The following is an 18,761-nucleotide window of genomic DNA, read 5'->3' as shown; positions in this document are numbered from 1 at the left end:
GGAGGGGGAGAAGTCAGTGATTGCATTTGCCCTGAAGCCTGTGAACAGTGACCCAAGCTTGGACAGCCCAGAAGATCCCTGGACATGTCTTCTTCAGGGTAGACATGCATAGCCAGCCCAAGGTGCCCAGATCCAGCAGATTACCTCTTGCAACGGGTTCTCCCTGGAATCTCTGAGTCTTCCAGGAGACCCTTGTAACTCTGAGTGCTTGAAAGTCAAGCTCAACCTTCTGGAATTGCTCTGACATAGCCCTTTGGAGCATGCCTGAAGCCAAACACCACTACATACTCTTAAAGCTTCAGTAAAGTCCCATTTGTCTCTGTCCCTGCCAGCACCCTCATGAGCTCACCCTCCTTTAAAGTCCTGTAACACCTACAAATCTCTACTAGTTGAGGTTTCCTGGGGTCTTCCTAATAGCTCTCTCTTTTGGGCAGGGTTCATGATTTGCCTTTTGCAGCTCTTACATTTCCTGGGACAATTGACTGATGGATTGGGAGAGAGTTACCATATGATGGGCATCTTCCTGCCCCATATCAGATTTTCAGACACGGGGGAGAGGCAGGAATTGGAGCACACTGCAGACGGAATGGACTTAGATCCTCCAGAAGACCTGTTCTTGACCTGGGGATGTGAACAGTGCCTAGAACTTTGCTCTCCCTGAAGGACAAGTCCCATGTGTGGGCCTCTGGGCACAGAGAGAAGCACAGGAGCAGGACTGAAGTTCCCCCATTCTAAGGTGCAGCCAGTGCCCAGATTGTTGAGGAAAGAGATCGAAGGGGTGGCCTCCCTAACAGACTGTGAGGTGCCCTTGTGAGATTTCATGGGTTTCAGGAGGGAAAGAGACCTTGAGAGGACTTGCTTGACTTTCGGCAGTCATTCCCTAGCAGCCCCCCTCTATGTCTAACCTGTACCACATAGCTTCTCTTTTGAGCTTTGGTGGAAGGGTAGAAACACAGAGCTAAGCTAAGAATGTCTAATTCCTGTGCCCTGTGCCATGGGGGAAGAACTGTTTCCCAACCTTCAAAGCCTCTCATCTCCTCTCTGCTCTGGAGGGAGTGGTTCATGGAGGTTAGTAATTAACTCAGAGTGACAGGTTGACTTCTTTTTATTGCAGTTTCACTTTCCCATGGACATTATCTTATTTTTATAGAGGTACTTGTATCCCTTACCCCACCCTGAAGTCAGGCAGAATGAGAAGGGAATTGTCTACTTTTTTGCTCTACTTTGAAGATAGGCAAACGTGGAAGTGGGAATGTTAATTGTACCACCTTGGCTATAGATCCCAGGCCCCAGCATTAAGCCTTATTCTGTGTCTTGACCTCCCTCCCACCCAAGGATTCTGGACTAAATATTCTCAACATTGACTTTACAGGGGAAATCCAGTTCCCTCTCACATATAAATTTCTTGGTGATATTTTACTGTGAACTATAAATGGATCCATTGTATTTATTTTTAAAAGTCATCTCTATTGATGACAAGAGATCATTTAGAGAAGTTGCCTTATCTCCCTAACTGGCCTTTTCTGAGGTCAGTCATCTTAGACATTTTCCGGGCTCCCCAAACCCCTCATCCATTCATCTCTGGCAGGCTGGCATTACAGTATAATTACCCTAGATGGCAGAGGAATTGTTACCAGATAATATCTTAGAAATAGGGAAATTAAGAGCTAATTTCAGGCCATCTCAAGTTAATGAGAATGTTCTTTGTGGAGTGCTACCAATGTAAACCTTTTAAAATGACGAGTGGGATATATTTAAATCCTTTATCTTTGGAGCTTGATACGGGCTCTGCAAGTGCACCCAAGTGCTGTTATCTGGCCAGTTGCTAGGGTGGCTCTTTTATCTTCCTTCTGGGTTTTATTAATTAAAAGTTCCTCTATGGCTTGGCTGTCATCAGAAACCTTTCTTGAGGTGCAGAAAGGAGGCTGTAGGGAGAGGAAATGAGGTTCTAAGAGACATGACTGGGTCTGTAGGACCATCATCTGGGCTGAGAGGACCCTAAGCCAGGGTGACGGCTGGCCGACCCAGTGCCTCCCTCCTGCATGGTCTGGACTGCCTGCAGCTTGGACTTTGCGACTTTGATCCTGTTTTATTGACCTGGAATTACTTGTCTTCCATGGGCATGACCAAAGGCTGTTCTTTTAATGTGGTTGTCTCCAAGCAGTTGATTCCTTTGATTTCAAGATGATTTCCTGCCTTTGCTCGTCTTATATTTCGGTGCGGGGGTGGGGGAAGGTGGAGAAGCCTCTGATGTGTTCTGGGCACCAAGCTAGCCCAGTTGGATGGTTGGCACATTTATTTTTGCAGGTCCTTCTGCTTAGGGTGCTGACTCTCTACCACCACCACCACCACCACCCCCCCTAACCCATCAGGGGTGGCTCCAACATTTCTACTGGGGAGCGGCGGTTAGGGAGCACAATCTGTTTGGAAGGTTTGGCATAATTCTATGTAAGATTGAGAAAATTCAGTTGCCCATACTAACAGTGGGAAGGCCAATGCTGTGAAGGTTCTGAAGGTTGAAGCCTGTGCCCGGAGCCCAGGTCCCTCTTTGGTGTTCTCTGTTCTCCCCATCTCCACGTGCTCAGACACTTCCTTCTCTGGGAAGTTATCTTCTTGCCCACAGCCCTTCCTAGTTATCTCTCCCTTTCCTTCTTATTTATTTATGCCCATAGGTGTGTATGTGCATGCTCAGTCATGTCTGACTCTTTGTGATCCCTTGGACTGTAGCCCACCAGGCTCCTCTGGAATTTTCCGGACAAGAATACTAGAGTGGGTTGCCATTTCCTTCTCCAGGAGATCTTCCCAACCCAGGGATCAAAGCTGGATCTCCTGCATTGCAGGCAGATTCTTTACCACTGTGCCACCTGGGCAACCCCGTTTATGCCAATAATTAAAACTTTATTGAAAAATGGATACCAAAATAGGAGAGCACTATTGCATACCTTACACAATTAAACATCATTACATTATCTTGGTAGATGAGAATTGCTGAGCTGGTGAGGATTTCTGTGAAAGAACACAAATTCAGGAAGTTGTATGGATCCTTGACGTTGCTTCCTTCTAAATGAACGCCTTCTGTGAGGCTGGCCTTTCCTCCCACCCCTGGCACAACACTGTTGAACAACCTACACAAAACACAGTCGTCTGAACATGACTGAGAGCCGTAAAATCCTGTAACAACCTGGACATTTTACATGAAGTCAGAATTTGGACTTTGAACCAGCCATTTCTTTTTATGTTTTTTCTCTTCTTCTTCCAAGCAAGAGTGCAGTAAATCTCTCGCCAAAGGCATGTTGGTCCTTTCACAAGCCCAGCCTGTCCAGATCTCTAAGGCGACATTCCCAGGGAGCAACACACCCCTGGGTGCACAGCGTCCCCTTTCTTCTTCTTTTTATAATATTTATTTGGCCACTCCAGGTTTTAGTTGAGATGCATGGGTTTAGTTGCCCCGAGCCAGGTGGGATCTTAGTTCCCTGACCCAAGGGATCGAACCCGAGTCCCCTGCATTGCAAGGCAGACACTTAACCCCTGGACCACCAGGGAAGTCCCCTTCCTTCTTTCTTAAACAGAACTTTTACTCCTTTCTGAGTTACTGTGCTCTCAGAAATCACTCTCTCTGGGTTCAAATATTGTCTCTTCTGTCTCCTGACTCTCTGACTTTGGACAGGTTATTTGGTTTTTCAGCAGTAGGATGGATTAGTGAGAGACCCCAACTCTTGTTGATTGTGGGTATTCAGTGAGCCCATGAAGCCTCTGGAACTTGGTGCTCTGTAGATGCCCATTCACAGGGTCCCTGCCAGCTCATTCAGCCAGGTGCGTGAATGAGAAAAAGGTTCCTCTTCCTCCTGGATTTCTGCCCTTTCTCGCCTGCTTAGCCTGCTGCCCTTGCTCTGCAAGCATGGGGGCCCCATTCATTGTGGCTAAAGCTGCTGATGCTATTATCATGCTCCCAGCTTGGTGGGTGATCACATCCATCCAGTCACATAACTGACTCTCACTCCCCATGCCATTGGTCATTTGAAGTCCTCTCATCTCCGCCTTCCTTAATGTCTTTAGAACCTTCCTGTTAACTTGGCTACCACCAGCCTAAGCTATACCCTAGCTGGATTTTCCCTAAATAATTACTCCAATAATAAATCCTTATTCAACCTCCTGCATTCAGTCTTGTACACCTTCCCACAAATCACAGTATTTTTCTGAGATGGAAATTCAGTTTTCATTTCTTAATTTCAAATCCTGCCAGTTCTCCCCATTTCTCCTGGAAAAATCTAGAAGTGTAGCATACAGGGCGTCCGGTGGGGCCGTGCCTGGCTGTGTGATGCCGCGTCTCACCTGTGTACCCGCCTCCCCTTCCCCAGCAGTGATCCAGCCATATCATGAACGTTTCAGTTGAGCAATTGATGTCAGTGTTGATGATCTAAAGTATAAGCAGCTCAAATAAGTCCATTTTTAAAGTTAAAACCCAGGAAATACTTCACCAATCACAAACAGTTCACAAAATATGGACAACTAGAACATACACTCACACCCACAGAAAAATCTTGAGCTTTATCGATAGTCAAAGAAATTAGAATTTAAAAACATTTGTCATGTAACAGTTAGCCAAAGATTTTTAAAAGTTAATTTATATTATTGACCAAAGATCTGTGATGCATTAATACTCCCAGTGAGGGGCAGGAGGGACAGAGCTGACTGGAGCACGAGGCAACTTTGGGGTGATGTGTCCGACATGATAGAAATGCTCTGTATCTGATTGTGATGGTGGACACACGTAGTGTAATACTGATCAGAACCTCATTGAAATACATCTTCCAAACCGGTGCATCTTATTGTACATAAACTACGTCAAACATGAATTTTTTAAAGTTTTTTAATTTTTAAAATTTTATGTATTTTTGGCACTGGTCTTTGTTGCTGCTCACAGGCTTTCTCTTGTTGCAGCGAGTCGGGGCTGCTTTCCAGTTGAGGTGCGTGGGCTTCTCACTGTGGTGGGAAGAGCTCGCGGCAGCTCTTCTTGCAGAGCTTGGGCTCTGGAGTGTACAGGCTCAGTAATGTGGAGCCCCATGGCATGTGGAATCATCCTGATTCCACATGGGAAAGGGCTCAAACCCAAGAATTGGCAGGCAGATTCTTAACCACTGGACCACCAGGGAAGTCCTCAAACCTGAATTTAAAGACAACCTTATTGACCAGGATCAGGAGAACGAGACCCTTGCGTACACTGGGAGGCTGGGGTGAGGGCAGGGTGATAGCATCAGTTGGCTCCATCTTTCTGCAAGGTAATCTGCTGCTACCATTTAAGAAAACAAATCCTGACGTGGTAATTTTCCTTCTAGAACAGCATCCTAAGAATCATGAACTCAAAGATGTATATCTAATATTTGTCACAGCAGCAATAGCAGCTAAAAACTGGGGAAAGAAGCAGAATGTCCTTCAATAGGTGACTGGTTACATTACGATTCATCTGCATGGGGCACTGCCAGCCCAGGAAGAGCCTTTGTGTGAATCGGAAAAAGGCATCCCTCTGGGGCAAATGCTGCCTCCTAGACTTGAAGGGGACATCAGCTAAATTCTAGCCCCACTGGTTCCCTTGCCTGGGCTCCTGGGCAAGTCTCAGGCTGAAAGCAGCATCTCTGATCCATAGGACGGTCCACGAGGCAGACGTTAGAACTGATGTCTTTGAAGAACAGCGGCATGGGAAACTGTTAAATAACCAATGGGAAGTTAAATGATAAATATAGGGATGATTTTACATATAATTCTACTTTTCTTCAAAAATAGAATCACTGGAAGGACACATGCATGCGTGCATGCTAAGTCACTTCAGTCGTGTCCGTCTCTTTGATACCCAATGGACTATAGCCTGCCAGGCCCTTCTGTCCATGAAATTTCACAGGCAAGAATACTGGAGTGGGTTACCATTTCTTTCTCCAGGGGATCTTCCCGACCCAGGGATCAAACCCACATCTCTTATGTCTACCTGTATTGGCAGGTGTGTTCATGTGGTTCGCATGAGTGACAGAATCGTGGATGACTTTTTCTTACACCTGCTTTTTCCAAATTTTCTTGCTGTCAGTACTTTTTTTAGTTGTGAAAAGACATACATTCTTACTCTCCTGTTTGATTCTAAAGACTCTATTGTGCTGATACCTGTGACAGCGGTCTCAAGAGCAGATGGGACTTCTGTGCTGGAGTTAAGGCGAGAACCGCAGGGAGCAGAGGATGAGGGCCGCCTTGCTGAAGTCCCAGAGATCTCTTTGGTAAATGGGGACATCTCTTACTTTGTCCTTTGGTCTTTCCGTCCTGTAGGTTTGAGACGTTTGAGGTGAACAGCTTCGAGCAGTTCTGTATCAACTATGCCAATGAGAAGCTCCAGCAGCAGTTCAACTCGGTAGGTTTTTCAGGACCCAGAGATGTCGGGTGGTGGGGGGAGTCACAGACAGCCCAGCCCACTTCTCTTCCGTCCAGGGTCAGTGGGCTCCTGCTCGACCCTGACCTGCCCTTGGTTTCCTGGGGTGCCCCAGCTCTAGGCAGGCACTCCCCACTGGTCAGAAGGAGGTCAGAATTGGGACAGCTGAGTCAAGAGGGTCAGTGATCCTCTCCTTGGCTTTGACTTCCACTCTTTTTGAGCCCAAGCATCTGGGGTATTTGAACAATCACAAGCCACCTGTGAGGCTTCCTGCGATTGGTTGAGGTATGACAGTGCAGGTGAGTAGTAGAACATCCTAGGGAAGGGCTCACATGGGAGTGAGATCACCTTTGTCGTTGTTCAGTCGCTTAGTTGTGTCTGACTCTTTGCAACTCCATGGACTGCAGCACGCCAGGCTTCCCTGTCCTTCACTATCTCCCGGATTTGCTCAAACTCATGTCCACTGAGTTGGTGATGCCATCCAGTCATCCCCTTCTCCTCCTGCCCTTAGTCTTTCCCAGCATCAGGGTCTTTGCAAATGAATCAGCTCTTTGCATCAGGTGGCCAGATACTGGAGCTTCAGCTTCAGTATCCGTCCTTCCAATGAATATTCAGGGTTAATTTCCTTTGAGTTTGACTGAGATCACCCAACTGGGCCTTTTTTTTCTGCAGTCATGACTGTGGCTGGTGCCCAAAGCCTTTCTGATGAGTATATCCCATCCTCCGGGACTCAGAACCCATGTGGTTGAAGCTCAGGGGAGTCAAAAGTTAAGGTGTGTCTGTAGTTCACTGACCCGACTTTTTGCTTTTTATGCTAGCACGTATTCAAGCTGGAGCAGGAGGAGTACATGAAGGAGCAGATCCCGTGGACCCTGATTGATTTCTATGATAACCAGCCTTGTATCGACCTCATAGAAGCTAAGCTGGGCATCTTGGACCTGTTGGATGAAGAATGTAAGGTAAAACTGATGATGTCATTGAATCGGTTCAATTCTAGGCTTGGGATTGGGGGGCAGAGGACAGCTGTATGGTGCAAGGGAACATGTGAGATCTCAAGACTGGAGTTGCATCTGATTAGTCGGCCTTTAGTTTGCTGGGAGAAGCCTTGGTGTCTATTCTGCATACTAAAAGGTACCAGCAGGTAACGCACTGAGCGTGACTGGCAGGTATTGCTACGTTGGTGAACAATGTCTTTGGCAGCGGCTGGGTGTTAAGGATTGGCATGATGTGATGGTGGTATGAATTTGGTGCCCCACATCTCCTAGGTGCTGAGGAAGGACCCCAACTTCTAGACAGGCATCCCGGAGAGGGGGGGTCAAGAGCCCAGGATCGTCTTTACCATGCAAGGTGGCTTGTGAGTGGCAGGAGCCATGTGGCTTGGTGGCAAGTGAGAGCTGTGGATTTCCCCCATGCAGCTTGTCATGGACACTGCCTGCTATGACAGGAGGAGCCCTGAGTTGCCAGCGTGGAGAGAACCAGGCAGGCCTGGGCGTGTGGGGCAGGGGAACTCCCATGTTATCAGTCACCTGATTGCTTTGGCCTTTGGTTTTCTGCTCTATGAATTGATGGGCATTGGATCTGATGGTCTTCCAAACTTCTCCTGATTTGGTGTTTGGCGATTATGGTAAATGTATGCCAACTCCTTCAGGGGTGGAAACTCTAATTAAGAGGTGTAGAAGCCACTTGGGTCTCGGCGTTGAAAGGGAAGAGCCCAGTTGCTCTTACTGTCTGACCTCCCATGTCTGGGCTGTGGAGAGTGGCTTGTGGCATAATGGTTTGGGAGGAGCAGGTATTTCCTTTCCAGAAACTTTCACTGCCTTTGAAAGTGAGAAAGACTGAAAACAGAACAGTGGAAGACAGAGTGAAACTACACTGAGATCCACAGCGTGCTTTTATCTGATGGTTTTCAGCACATTCTCAAAGCTGGGGACTTGGTCTGGTGTCAGACTCAGGAACAGGTAGTTCCTTGGGGTGACAGGGGCTGCGTTGGCTCGCCCCCGCCCCCATGAGGTTGTGATAGAGGTGATAGAACAGTTGTCCCTTTGCCCCTGCTCGGGCAGCCCAGGCCCTCCAGTCGCCCCCGCCCGGCGTGCACCCCTCCCTCACTGTCTCGGTTCCGCGTCCACTGCCAGCGGCTCCCCTCTGGCACTCCGTGTGAGCGTGCTCCCCTCCCCTCCACCTCTGGTGATCCTTTCCGCAGCCTCCTCCAGCTCCACACCCCCAACCACGCCCTCCGTCCAGTTCTGGGCCTCTGAACCAGCACAGCCCCCCGGGCCCAGCTCCAGGAGGGCTCTGGCTCTTCCCTCCCTTACCCAGCGGTGACGTCCAAGGACAGACAAGGCTCTGAGCTGGTGGCTCAACCTGGCTCTGCGATGAAGCGCTAACTGTGCTGCAGACCGCAGCCCCCGGGGGCCCGTCCTCGCCTTTCTCCTCACACAGGCCTCTCACAGGAACACCCCACTGCCTCAGGGGAACGGAGTCTGTGAATTCAGCAGCTGCCCTATCGATTTTCCTTGATCTACCTTGCCTTTGGCAGGCAAGCCAAGGTCACTTGTGGGTTCGTTTTGGCTCCTGGTTTGAGGTTCTCAGAGGTGCCGCTGCCCAAGGGAGCGTGTCCCCAGAATGTCAGGCTGCAGCGGTGAGAACACTGGTCACTGCACGGCGAGAGACCTCAGGCTGCTGTCCAGAGGCGGGGAGGACCCAAGCCCCTGGGTGAGGGAGCGGGGTGCACCCATTGCAGCACGGGGCTGGGGAGCTGGTGGTTCTGGGGGTGGTGGAGGAGGGCTTAGTGGTGCAGCTGAAAAGTAGGCAGTGGTTTCAGGGAGGACTAGGGTGCAGCCATGCAGCAATTTTGAAAGCATCCTCCACAGAGCCCTGGACTTGGCGGCCTTGGGTATTCCGGGTGCAGCGGATCCCCACACCTTCCTGTCTCTTCCTACCGAGTGCACACTGCCTGTACTACTTTCCAGAAGCCGAGGGGAAATAAAACCCAGCTGCGTCTGTATGGATGGTCTCTGCCTTATGCTCTATGGTGCCTTTTGTTTGGGTCAAATTTTTAAAATTAGGGGATTTATGTTTCAGATCATATCCAACTCAAACTCATGCCAAACCCCCAGAAGATATTGGTTTGGCCAAAAAGTTCATTTGAGTTTTTCTATAACATCTTATGGAAAAACTGGAATGAAATGTTTGGCCAACTCAATATTATGCACCTACTGTATATCTGGTCTTGAGGGGAAAGCCCTCAGGAGAAGGGACAGGGGTCTCCCATCCAGCCAGCAAAGGGTGAAGAGGGACAGGATGGTACTTGGGAAGAGCCTGGCCTGGGCGAGGGGCCCATGGAGGGCTGTGGGCAGGGCCCAGGGACAGCACAGTGACCTCAAGGGCAGGGCACACCAGGTCAGAAAGAGTGCTGAGCTGCACCTGGCCAGGGGGTTCTGTTACATGCTTGCTTCCCTGCCCCTGAGGTGCCTTAGAAGGGAGATCTGAGGTAAGCTGGGGTTTCCCGCTAGTCCCCAGGGGACGGAGTTGTGCGCACGTCGAGATAGATAGGGGGTGGTGCTGTGAGTGTGACACACGCAGCCTCACTGGCCGCCAAGTCGGTTGTAGCAGGGGAGGCAAGACTAACACCAAATTATAGGACTGACGCAAGAGCCCAGGGTGTGGAAACCACTTTCTGTGAGATTTAGCTGCGGTGGGAATTCAGACTCATTCAGTGTAGTCGGATACGGCATCTAGTAACAGATGGATTTTTAAAATTTTATTTCTTTTTTGGCTGTGCTGGGTCTTCGTTGCCCTGCATGGGCCTTCTCTTCCGGCACTGCTCTCTAGTTGGGGTGAGCGGGCTTCTCACTGTGGTGGCCTCCTTGCTGTGGAGCGTGGGCCCCAGGTGTGCGGGGCTTCAGAAGTTGTGGTGCACGAGCTTAGCTGCTCTGTGGCATGGGGGATCTTCCCAACCAGGGAGTGAAGCCCTGCCCCCTGCATTGGCAGGTGGATTCTTAACCACTGGACCACTGGAAGAATCCTAATAGATGGATTTTTTTTTTTTAACTTTACATAATTGTATTAGTTTTGCCAAATATCAAAATGAATCCGCCACAGGTATACATGTGTTCCCCATCCTGAACCCTCCTCCCTCCCCATACCATCCCTCTAGGTCGTCCCAGTGCACTAGCCCCAAGCATCCAGTATCGTGCATCGAACCTGGACTGGCATCCCGTTTCTTACATGATATTGTACATGTTTCAATGCCATTCTCCCAAATCTTCCCACCCTCTCCCTCTCCCATAGAGTCCATAAGACTGTTCTATACATCAGTGTCTCTTTTGCTGTCTCGTACACAGGGTTATTGTTACCATCTTTCTAAATTCCATATATATGCGTTATTATACTGTATTGGTGTTTTTCCTTCTGGCTTACTTCACTCTGTATAATAGGCTCCAGTTTCATCCACCTCATTAGAACTGATTCAAATGTTTTCTTTTTAATGGCTGAGTAATACTCCATTGTGTATATGTACCACAGCTTTCTTATCCATTCATCTGCTGATGGACATCTAGGTTGCTTCCATGTCCTGGCTATTATAAACAGTGCTGTGATGAACATTGGGGTACACGTGTCTTTTTCCCTTCTGGTTTCCTCAGTGTGTATGCCCAGCAGTGGGATTGCTGGATCATAAGGCAATTCTAATAGATGGATTTTTAACCAATAGTTATTGCTTTTGTCAGAAGCCATGAAACTGTACACTTATAAAGGGTGCGTTTTGCTGTATGGAAATTGTACTGTAATAAGTCTGACTTATAAATCCTCCTCTTGGAGGAACGACCTAGCAAGGACTGATAGGAATTGAGACATCAGTGCGTGTTTTCTCATAAGTGGCATACTTGCGTTTGAACAGGAATTTTGTGAAAATGAGACCTTGACCCCTAGAAGCAGTTCCAGTGGGTGAAGGCACAGTGTCTCAGGCTGGAGAGACAGAGGCAGGCCTGAGTCAGGGAGGCAGACTCTGCCCTGCTGACTGGGATCCTCTCGTTCCATGGAGCCCAGCCTGAGGGGCCGGCGAGGATGGACCTTCCTGGTCATGATGATGTTGTTGAGGCAGTAGAAGGACAGCAGGCTGCACTCGGGAGTCAATACCTGCTGTCTCCTGACCAGGTCCAGCCTGCTCTTGTGAGAGCTGACTGAATACCTGCTGTCTCCTGACCAGGTCCAGCCTGCTCTCGTGAGAGCCGACTGAATACCTGCTGTCTCCTGACCAGGTCCAGGCTGCTCTCGTGAGAGCTGACTGAATACCTGCTGTCCCCTGACCTGGTCCAGCCTGCTCTCATGAGAGCTGACTTTGGATGAAGACCAAGGCCTTGTGGTTTCTCCAGATGCAGCCCCAGGGTGGCTGGCTGTGAGCAGCTTGAAAGCCTGTGGTGGACGGAGGGCAAGCGGCTCCTACAGTCATCTGCCTGACAAACCCCAGGTTCCCTTCAGTGAGCCTCTGAGGGGTCAGGCGAACAACAAGATCATCTCCTGAGCTGACGGGGAAATGGAAACACTGAGATGAGAGGGCAGGGGTAGGGGGGAGTGCCCCCAGAGCGGCTGTGTGAGCAGGGGTCACATGAGGGGAGAGGCGCCCTGGGCACAGGGAATGTCGTGTTTGCAGAGCCTGAGATGGTCTGGTTTGTCCCGGGCCTGTGGTGGTGGCCGGCGAGGGTGGGAAGTAGGAACCATCGAGAACGGGAGACTTGGCCTCGCCTGCCCAGAGAAGGTGTCTGGGGGATGGAAGGGAGTGAAGAGAGGGAGAGAGACGATCAGATGTGACTGACTTTTCAGCAGGGCTCCCTGAGAACCGTGAAAGGTAAGCTGGAGAGAGACCGTGGAGTCAGCAGAGCAATGGCCACACTGCAGTTGTACGGCCAGGAGATGCCGAGAGCTTTTGGCTGAGGAGGGAGGCAGCGGGTGAGGGCCTCCATGGCCCCGCACGTGACAGCCAGTTGTTGGTTGGAGCAGTTTCTAGGGACTTGTCTGGGCAGAAGTCTGACTTGGGTAACACGAGGAGCGAATAGGAGTGAGGCAGTGGAGGGGGCGAGTCTGAACTCCTGAGGAGGAGCTGAGAGAGAGGGAGGGCTGGAGAGGATTCAGGAGAGGGCAGATGGGCCACTCCTGGTACCCAGGAGGCAGGGGTGTGTGCTCGGGAGGCCGACCAGGAGGAGAAGCGCTCCCTACCCTGAGGAGGGTCCCAGGCGTTGTGGTCTGATGAGTCTCTGAATGTAGAGCGGGAATGTGAGGTTTCCTGCTTGGCAGCCTGCTTCCCTGTGACGGAGGAGACGGGGCATCTGCTGAGAGGCAGCAGAGTTAGAAGTTCGAGGAGAACAGAGGAGGTGGGGACAGGCTGCCCTCCAGGGAGAGACGAGGAATACCAAGTGCAGAGATGTGAGGTCCAAGACCATCAGAGACTGAGATGTATTTAGGTGCTGTCAAGGCACGGTCGAAGTCCCCTTCGATCTGGGCACAGAGTCTTAATCTACAGAAGTGCTGTTCACTCTAGAATTCAATTTTCTTTTTTGGCACTAAGTTATACTCAATTACCAGCAGAAGTTGATGAAGGGAAGGGAAGTTGGTGTGTGATCTCAGCCAGCCACCCAGGTCTGGGAAAGGACAGAATGGGTGGCTGGGTTGGTCTCAGTTCAGTTCACTTCAGTTGCTCAGTCATGTCTGACTCTTTGCAACCCCATGGTCTGCAGCAAACCAGGCCTCCCTATCCATCACCAACTCCCAGAGTTTACTAAACTCAGGTCCATCAAGTTGGTGATGCCATCCAACCTTCTTATCCTCTGTCGTCCCCTTCTTCTCTTGCCTTCAGTCTTTCCCAACATCAGGGTCTTTTCTAGTGAGTCAGTTCTTTGCATTAAGTGGCCAAAGTATTGGAGTTTCAGCTTTAGCATCAGTCCTTCCAATGAATATTCAGGACTGATTTCCTTTAGGATTGACTGGTTTGATCTTCTTGCTGTCCAAGGACTCTCAAGAGTCTTCTCCAACACCACAGTTCAAAAGCATTAATTCTTCAGCGCTCAGCTTTCTGTATAGTCCAACTCCTCACATCCATAGATGACTACTGGAAAAACCATAGCTTTGACTAGACACACCTTTGTTGGCAGAGTAATGTATCTGCTTTTTAATATGCTGTCTAGCTTGGTCATAGCTTTTCTTCTATGAATTAAATTAAGAGCAAGCATCACTTAATTTTATGGCTGCAGTCACCATCTTCTGGAGAAGGCAATGGCACCGTTAAGAGTCAGACACGACTGAGCGACTTCACTTTGACTTTTCACTTTCATGCATTGGAGAAGGAAATGGCAACCCGCTCCAGTGTTCTTGCCTGGAGAATCCCAGGGATGGTGGAGCCTGGTGGACTGCCATCTATGGGGTCGCACAGAGTTGGACACAACTGAAGCGACTTAGCAGCAACAGCAGCAGCAGTCACCGTCTTCAGTGATTTTGGAGCCCAAGAAAGTAAAATGTCTAACCGTTTCCATTGTTTCCCCATCTATTTGTCATGAAGTGATAGGACCAGATGCCATGATCTTAGTTTTCTGAATGTTGAGTTTTAAGCCAACTTTTTCACTCTCCTCTTTCACTTTCATCAAGAGGCTCTTTGGTTCTTCTTTACTTTCTGCCATAAGGGTGGTGTCATCTGTGTTTCTGAGGTTATTGATATTTCTCCCGGCAATCTTGATTCCAGCCTGTGCTTCATCCAGCCCAGCATTTCTCATGATACATTCTGCATAGAAGTTAAATAAGCAGGGTGACAATATACAGCCTTGACTTACTCCTTTCCTGATTTGGAACCAGTCTGTTGTTCCATGTCTGGTTCTAACTGTTGCTTCTTGACCGGCATACAGATTTCTCAAGAGGCAGGTCAGGTGGTCCTGGTATTCCCATCTCTTTAAGAATTTTCCACAGTTTATTGTGATCCACACAGTCAAAGGCTTTGGCGTAGTCCGTAAAGCAGAAACAGATGTTTTTCTGGAACTCTCTTGCTTTTTCAATGATCTAGTGGATGTTGGCGGTTTGATCTCTGGTCCCTCTGCCATTTCTAAATCCAACTTGAACATCTGGAAATTCATAGTTCATGTACTGTTGAAGCCTGGCTTGGAGAATTTTGAGCATTACTTTGCTAATGTGTGAGATGGGTGCAATTGTGCGGTAGTTTGAGCATTCTTTGGCATTGCCTTTCTTTGGGATTGGAATGAAAATTGACCTTTTCCAGTCCTGTGGCTGCTGATGAATTTTCCAAATTGTCTGGTATATTGAGTGCAGCACTTTCACAGCATCATCTTTTAGGATTTTAAATGGCTCAACTGGAATTCCATCACCTCCACTAGCTTTGTTCATAGTGACGCTTGCTAAGGCCCACTTGACTTCATGTTCCAGGATGTCTGGCTCTAGGTGGGTGATTACACCATCATGATTATCTGGGTCATGAAGATCTTTTTTGTATAGTTCTTATGTGTATTCTTGCCACCTCTTCTTAATATCTTCTGCTTCTGGGTTGGTCTGGAATTAGTATTTTGCTGAGCATGCGAAAGGGGTGTTTTGTGAAGGAGGGAAAGTGAAGGAGGAGACGGCTGTCAGGTGGGGAGGAAGGAGCCACTTCTGCCTGGAGCTGTTAGGACAGCAGAGTCCTGGAGGCCCAGCTATCACAGGAGGATTCAGGGCTGGTGTGGGCAGGGCCACTGAGAGGTCACCAGGGATGGGAGTCATCAGGGAGCCCGCAGAGGTCTGGGATGTTGCAAGATGGTGGCCAGGAAGGCTGTCTTGCTGGCACAGGCCCAGGAAGATGGGGACAAGAAACAGCCATGGGATAACTGACTTTGGGCTCCTTATCAACCAGATCTTGTCAGCTGCTGGGCTGAGGCAGGCTTTAGCTCCAGGCAATGTCTCAGGCCAGTGATGGCAGCCAGACATAGTTTCCTACAAGGGTTCCAGGAGTACCTTGGTGAAAAGCTGTCCTGGGTCACAGGTTTTATACCCCAGGCTGTTGGGGATGAGGGACTTAGTAAGTCCAAGGATTATTTCATTCCCCACCCCCAAGTTTTTTCTGTTTTATTTCAGTAGCAAAGAGTAAAATGAGGTTTAATATATTTTAACAGCTTTATTAAGATAGAATTAATGAACCATTCAACTCTGTATTTAAAATACACAAGTCAGTGGGTTTTTTGGTTGTCTTTTTTTTTTGGTGTATTCAGAGCTGTGCAACCATGAATTTCAGAACATTTTCATCATCCCCTAAAGATATACATTAGCAGTAATTCTCCATTCCTCCACAGCCCTAGGCAACCACAAATCTACTTCTTATCTCTACAACATTTGCCAATTTGAGACGTTTCATCTAGATGTGGCCTTCACCTTTGGTGTGACCAGTGGCCAGCAGAGCAGGTCAGAGGGATTCACCTCCTGAGGGACAGTGCCCACCTAGATGAAGGCAGAGCTGGAGTCCAGGCTCCTGGCTTGGTGCCTTGGGAGAGCAAGAAAGCTTGCATGAAGCTGCTGGCAGACACTTTTTTTTTTTTTTTTAAGGATTTGATTTGCTGCATATTCCAGCGCTACTGATAACCGCAATCTAGATTTTATCAAAATACAAGATTTGCTTGCTGTCTCCAATGCCTGTTTTAAATCTACTTATTGAAAAGATTTTTGGAAATGACTGCTTCCCACCTAACCGTGCCTTTGTGGCTCCTTTAAAACTCTGTCATCAGGCAGGGAAGCCCAAACAGTGAGGAACACATCAACCAACCAGCCTGTCCTGGCTTGAACCCCAGCTCTGCTGCTTGCCAGCTGTGTGACCTTGGGCAAGTTACCTAACTGCTCTGTTTCTTCACCTGTAAAATGTGTATAGTAGCTTCCCTGGTGGCTCAGATGGTGAAAAATCTGCCTGCAATGCAGGAGACCCAGGTTCAATCCGTGGGTCGGGAAGATCCCCGGAGAAGGAAATGGCTACGCATGCCTGTACCCTTGGCTGGAGAAGCCCATGGACTGAGGAGCCTGGTGGGCTACACTCCATGGGCTTTGCAGAGAGTTGGACATGACTGAGAAACTAATACCTAGTTCACAGGATTGAATGAGTTAATATATCAAAAATGTATAGAAAACTGCCTGGCAGTAAGCTCTCTGGACACTTGCTTTTAGCATTATCTGAGATTCTTCATTCCTGTGAATTTCTGCTCGCCTTCATTTTTAGTCAAGGATGAGAGTGAGAACAGAGACCAACCCTCGTCAGGAAATATGTTTACATATGACCTTGGTTTCGGGCCTCGCTTACTCATTGATTCACGTGAGTCTGATTTAGGGAATATGTAGATTATGAAATCTGCTGAGAAGTCCAGTTTCATGGACAAGACGAGCTGGATACTGGCAAATGCAGGTGCTGACCTGGGTGGGACTTCTCATCGTGGTCCCGCCCTTCCTGCCCTGTCTGTCCCGGGGCTGCCAGGTCTGGGTTATTTTGCTTCTCTTCTCCAGCTTCGCCTCCCGGGAGCTCAGCCAGGTTGGCCTCCTGCTTCCCCTCCACCTGGTGTTTCTGAACACAAGCTGCTTGGAGACAAATATGAAACAATATATTTTAAAATGCTGAATTAAATGTATTTTATTTTGTCTGCCCAACACAATTAATAGCCTCCTTGAGGAAAAAGTTTTCTTAAAAATCCTATGGCACTTAACACTGGATATTCAGTACCAATTACACCAAGTTGAATATTGAGAAAAATCTGTTTGGTTACAAAGTATTTGAGAAATTTGTTTTCAAGGGGGTAAGCAATTTTTCATATGCACAGGTTTTATTAATTTACTAAACAAAGCCCTTTTTAAATGGCTAGTGGAAGGGTCACCTTCAGCCCTGCCTGATCCACATGTACAGTCTAAGCTAATGAACGGGCAAGGCAGTTGGTGGCCCGTAGCTGAGGAAGGGGTGTGTGCAGTGATGCTCAAGAATGAAGGAGGGGTACCCTCACATTCGACAAGGTGCCATCATCTTTGATCATTTGAGAGGTGGGCAGAGTGGCTCTGTGCTTTGTTTTTAGCAAAGCATGATGCGTTTTCACTTTCGAAGCTATCTCTAAAGATATGGAAAGAGGCTGCTCTTCAAATCCTTAATGGAGTGAAATCTCTAAATGTAAATTTGAGGGAGGTAGAGATTAGTACTGCATAGCTCAGTCACTAGGTACTTAGCACCCAGTTTGTGGCTGGAACCCAGTTTTAAGGTTTTTGAGGGGCAGGAAAAAGACATATTTCTCAAGTGCAGCAAACCTACAGTTTATAGAGACAAGACAAGACGCAAAAGCCAACTGACGAGCACTGTTGGACAGTGCGTGTGTAAGAACTCAACTGGAAGAATTCCAGAGTGGGATCGAGGGTGATCAAGAAAGGCTTGAGAAAAGGACTTGAGCTGAGCCTGGACACTGGTGTTCAGATGAGACAGGGCGAGCTATTCTGCTGCAGGAGTTGGCTTGAGGGAACAGGAGCTCGGACTAGAGATGGGGTGATGTGTTCATGACCCTGAAGTCACTGGCCCCACCAGAACGAAAAAGCATCTTCAGATTTGTCCCGTGGGCTGTGATTCTGCTCTTGTAACCTTCGCCTCCACCCTCGTCCTCTCCCAGCTCTTCCAGCATCTGCCAACCGGCAGGTTCCCTGAGGCTCAGTGCACGCCTGTAGACACCACAGGAGCCAGCACGCAGGGCATGTTGAGAGCATGCAGTGTGGGATCCCAGGTGTCCATGGTTGAGTCTGCTTTCCACATCCGGTTAGGGTCCGGGTCTGAGTGCTGAATCCAGCCTCATTGAGGTCAACTTCCTGGCAGACTCCATCACCCTGCCTCCACTGTTGACTTCCTTTTTCCTCTTTGCAAAACCCCTGATTTTGTGAATCCACAGGTCCCCAAAGGAACCGACCAGAACTGGACTCAGAAGCTCTATGACAGGCACTCTGGCAGCCAACACTTCCAGAAACCCCGCATGTCCAACAAGGCCTTCATTGTCATCCACTTTGCAGATAAGGTGGGTCTTCTCATGGTGGGCTCAGCACTCCGAGAGCCCCACCTTCAGGGGACTTCGGGTTCTTGGGCTAAGAGGGAGCTGACCTTTGAAGTCAGATAAGTGGCCAGGAGTCTCTTGGGTGGGGCCTTGTCTAGCCTCCTGGAGCCTGAGAGAGGGAAGAGCGGTTCCTTCTCCACGTGGCTCATTTCCCAGCAGCTGGTGTAGACTTAGAATTTCTCCATGTGGATTGTGTTCCATATGTACTAGCCCAGTGCTTCTCAAATTTCCATGTGCATGTACATCACCAGGTCTTGCTCAAAGGCAAGTTCTAA

The 18,761-nt window shown here is 48.8% G+C and overlaps 1 protein-coding gene across 5 annotated transcripts in view; it reads left to right on the top strand.

Annotated features, from left to right (window-relative positions):
* Positions 1-18,761, top strand: part of MYO5B (myosin VB) — a 335,372-nt gene that overhangs the window by 228,038 nt on the left and 88,573 nt on the right. For all 5 annotated transcript variants that reach the window (XM_061400147.1, XM_061400145.1, XM_061400148.1 and 2 more), the window contains exons 11-13: positions 6,310-6,391; positions 7,228-7,368; positions 18,328-18,450. In XM_061400147.1, the coding sequence (XP_061256131.1) occupies positions 6,310-6,391; positions 7,228-7,368; positions 18,328-18,450 (346 nt within the window). The remainder of the gene's footprint in view (positions 1-6,309; positions 6,392-7,227; positions 7,369-18,327; positions 18,451-18,761) is intronic.

Source organism: Bos javanicus, chromosome 24 (assembly GCF_032452875.1).
Source record: "Bos javanicus breed banteng chromosome 24, ARS-OSU_banteng_1.0, whole genome shotgun sequence".
NCBI classification, from domain to species: domain Eukaryota; kingdom Metazoa; phylum Chordata; class Mammalia; order Artiodactyla; family Bovidae; genus Bos; species Bos javanicus.
The sequence above is the reverse complement of the archived record's forward strand: the minus strand, read 5'-3'. Positions and strand labels throughout refer to the sequence as shown.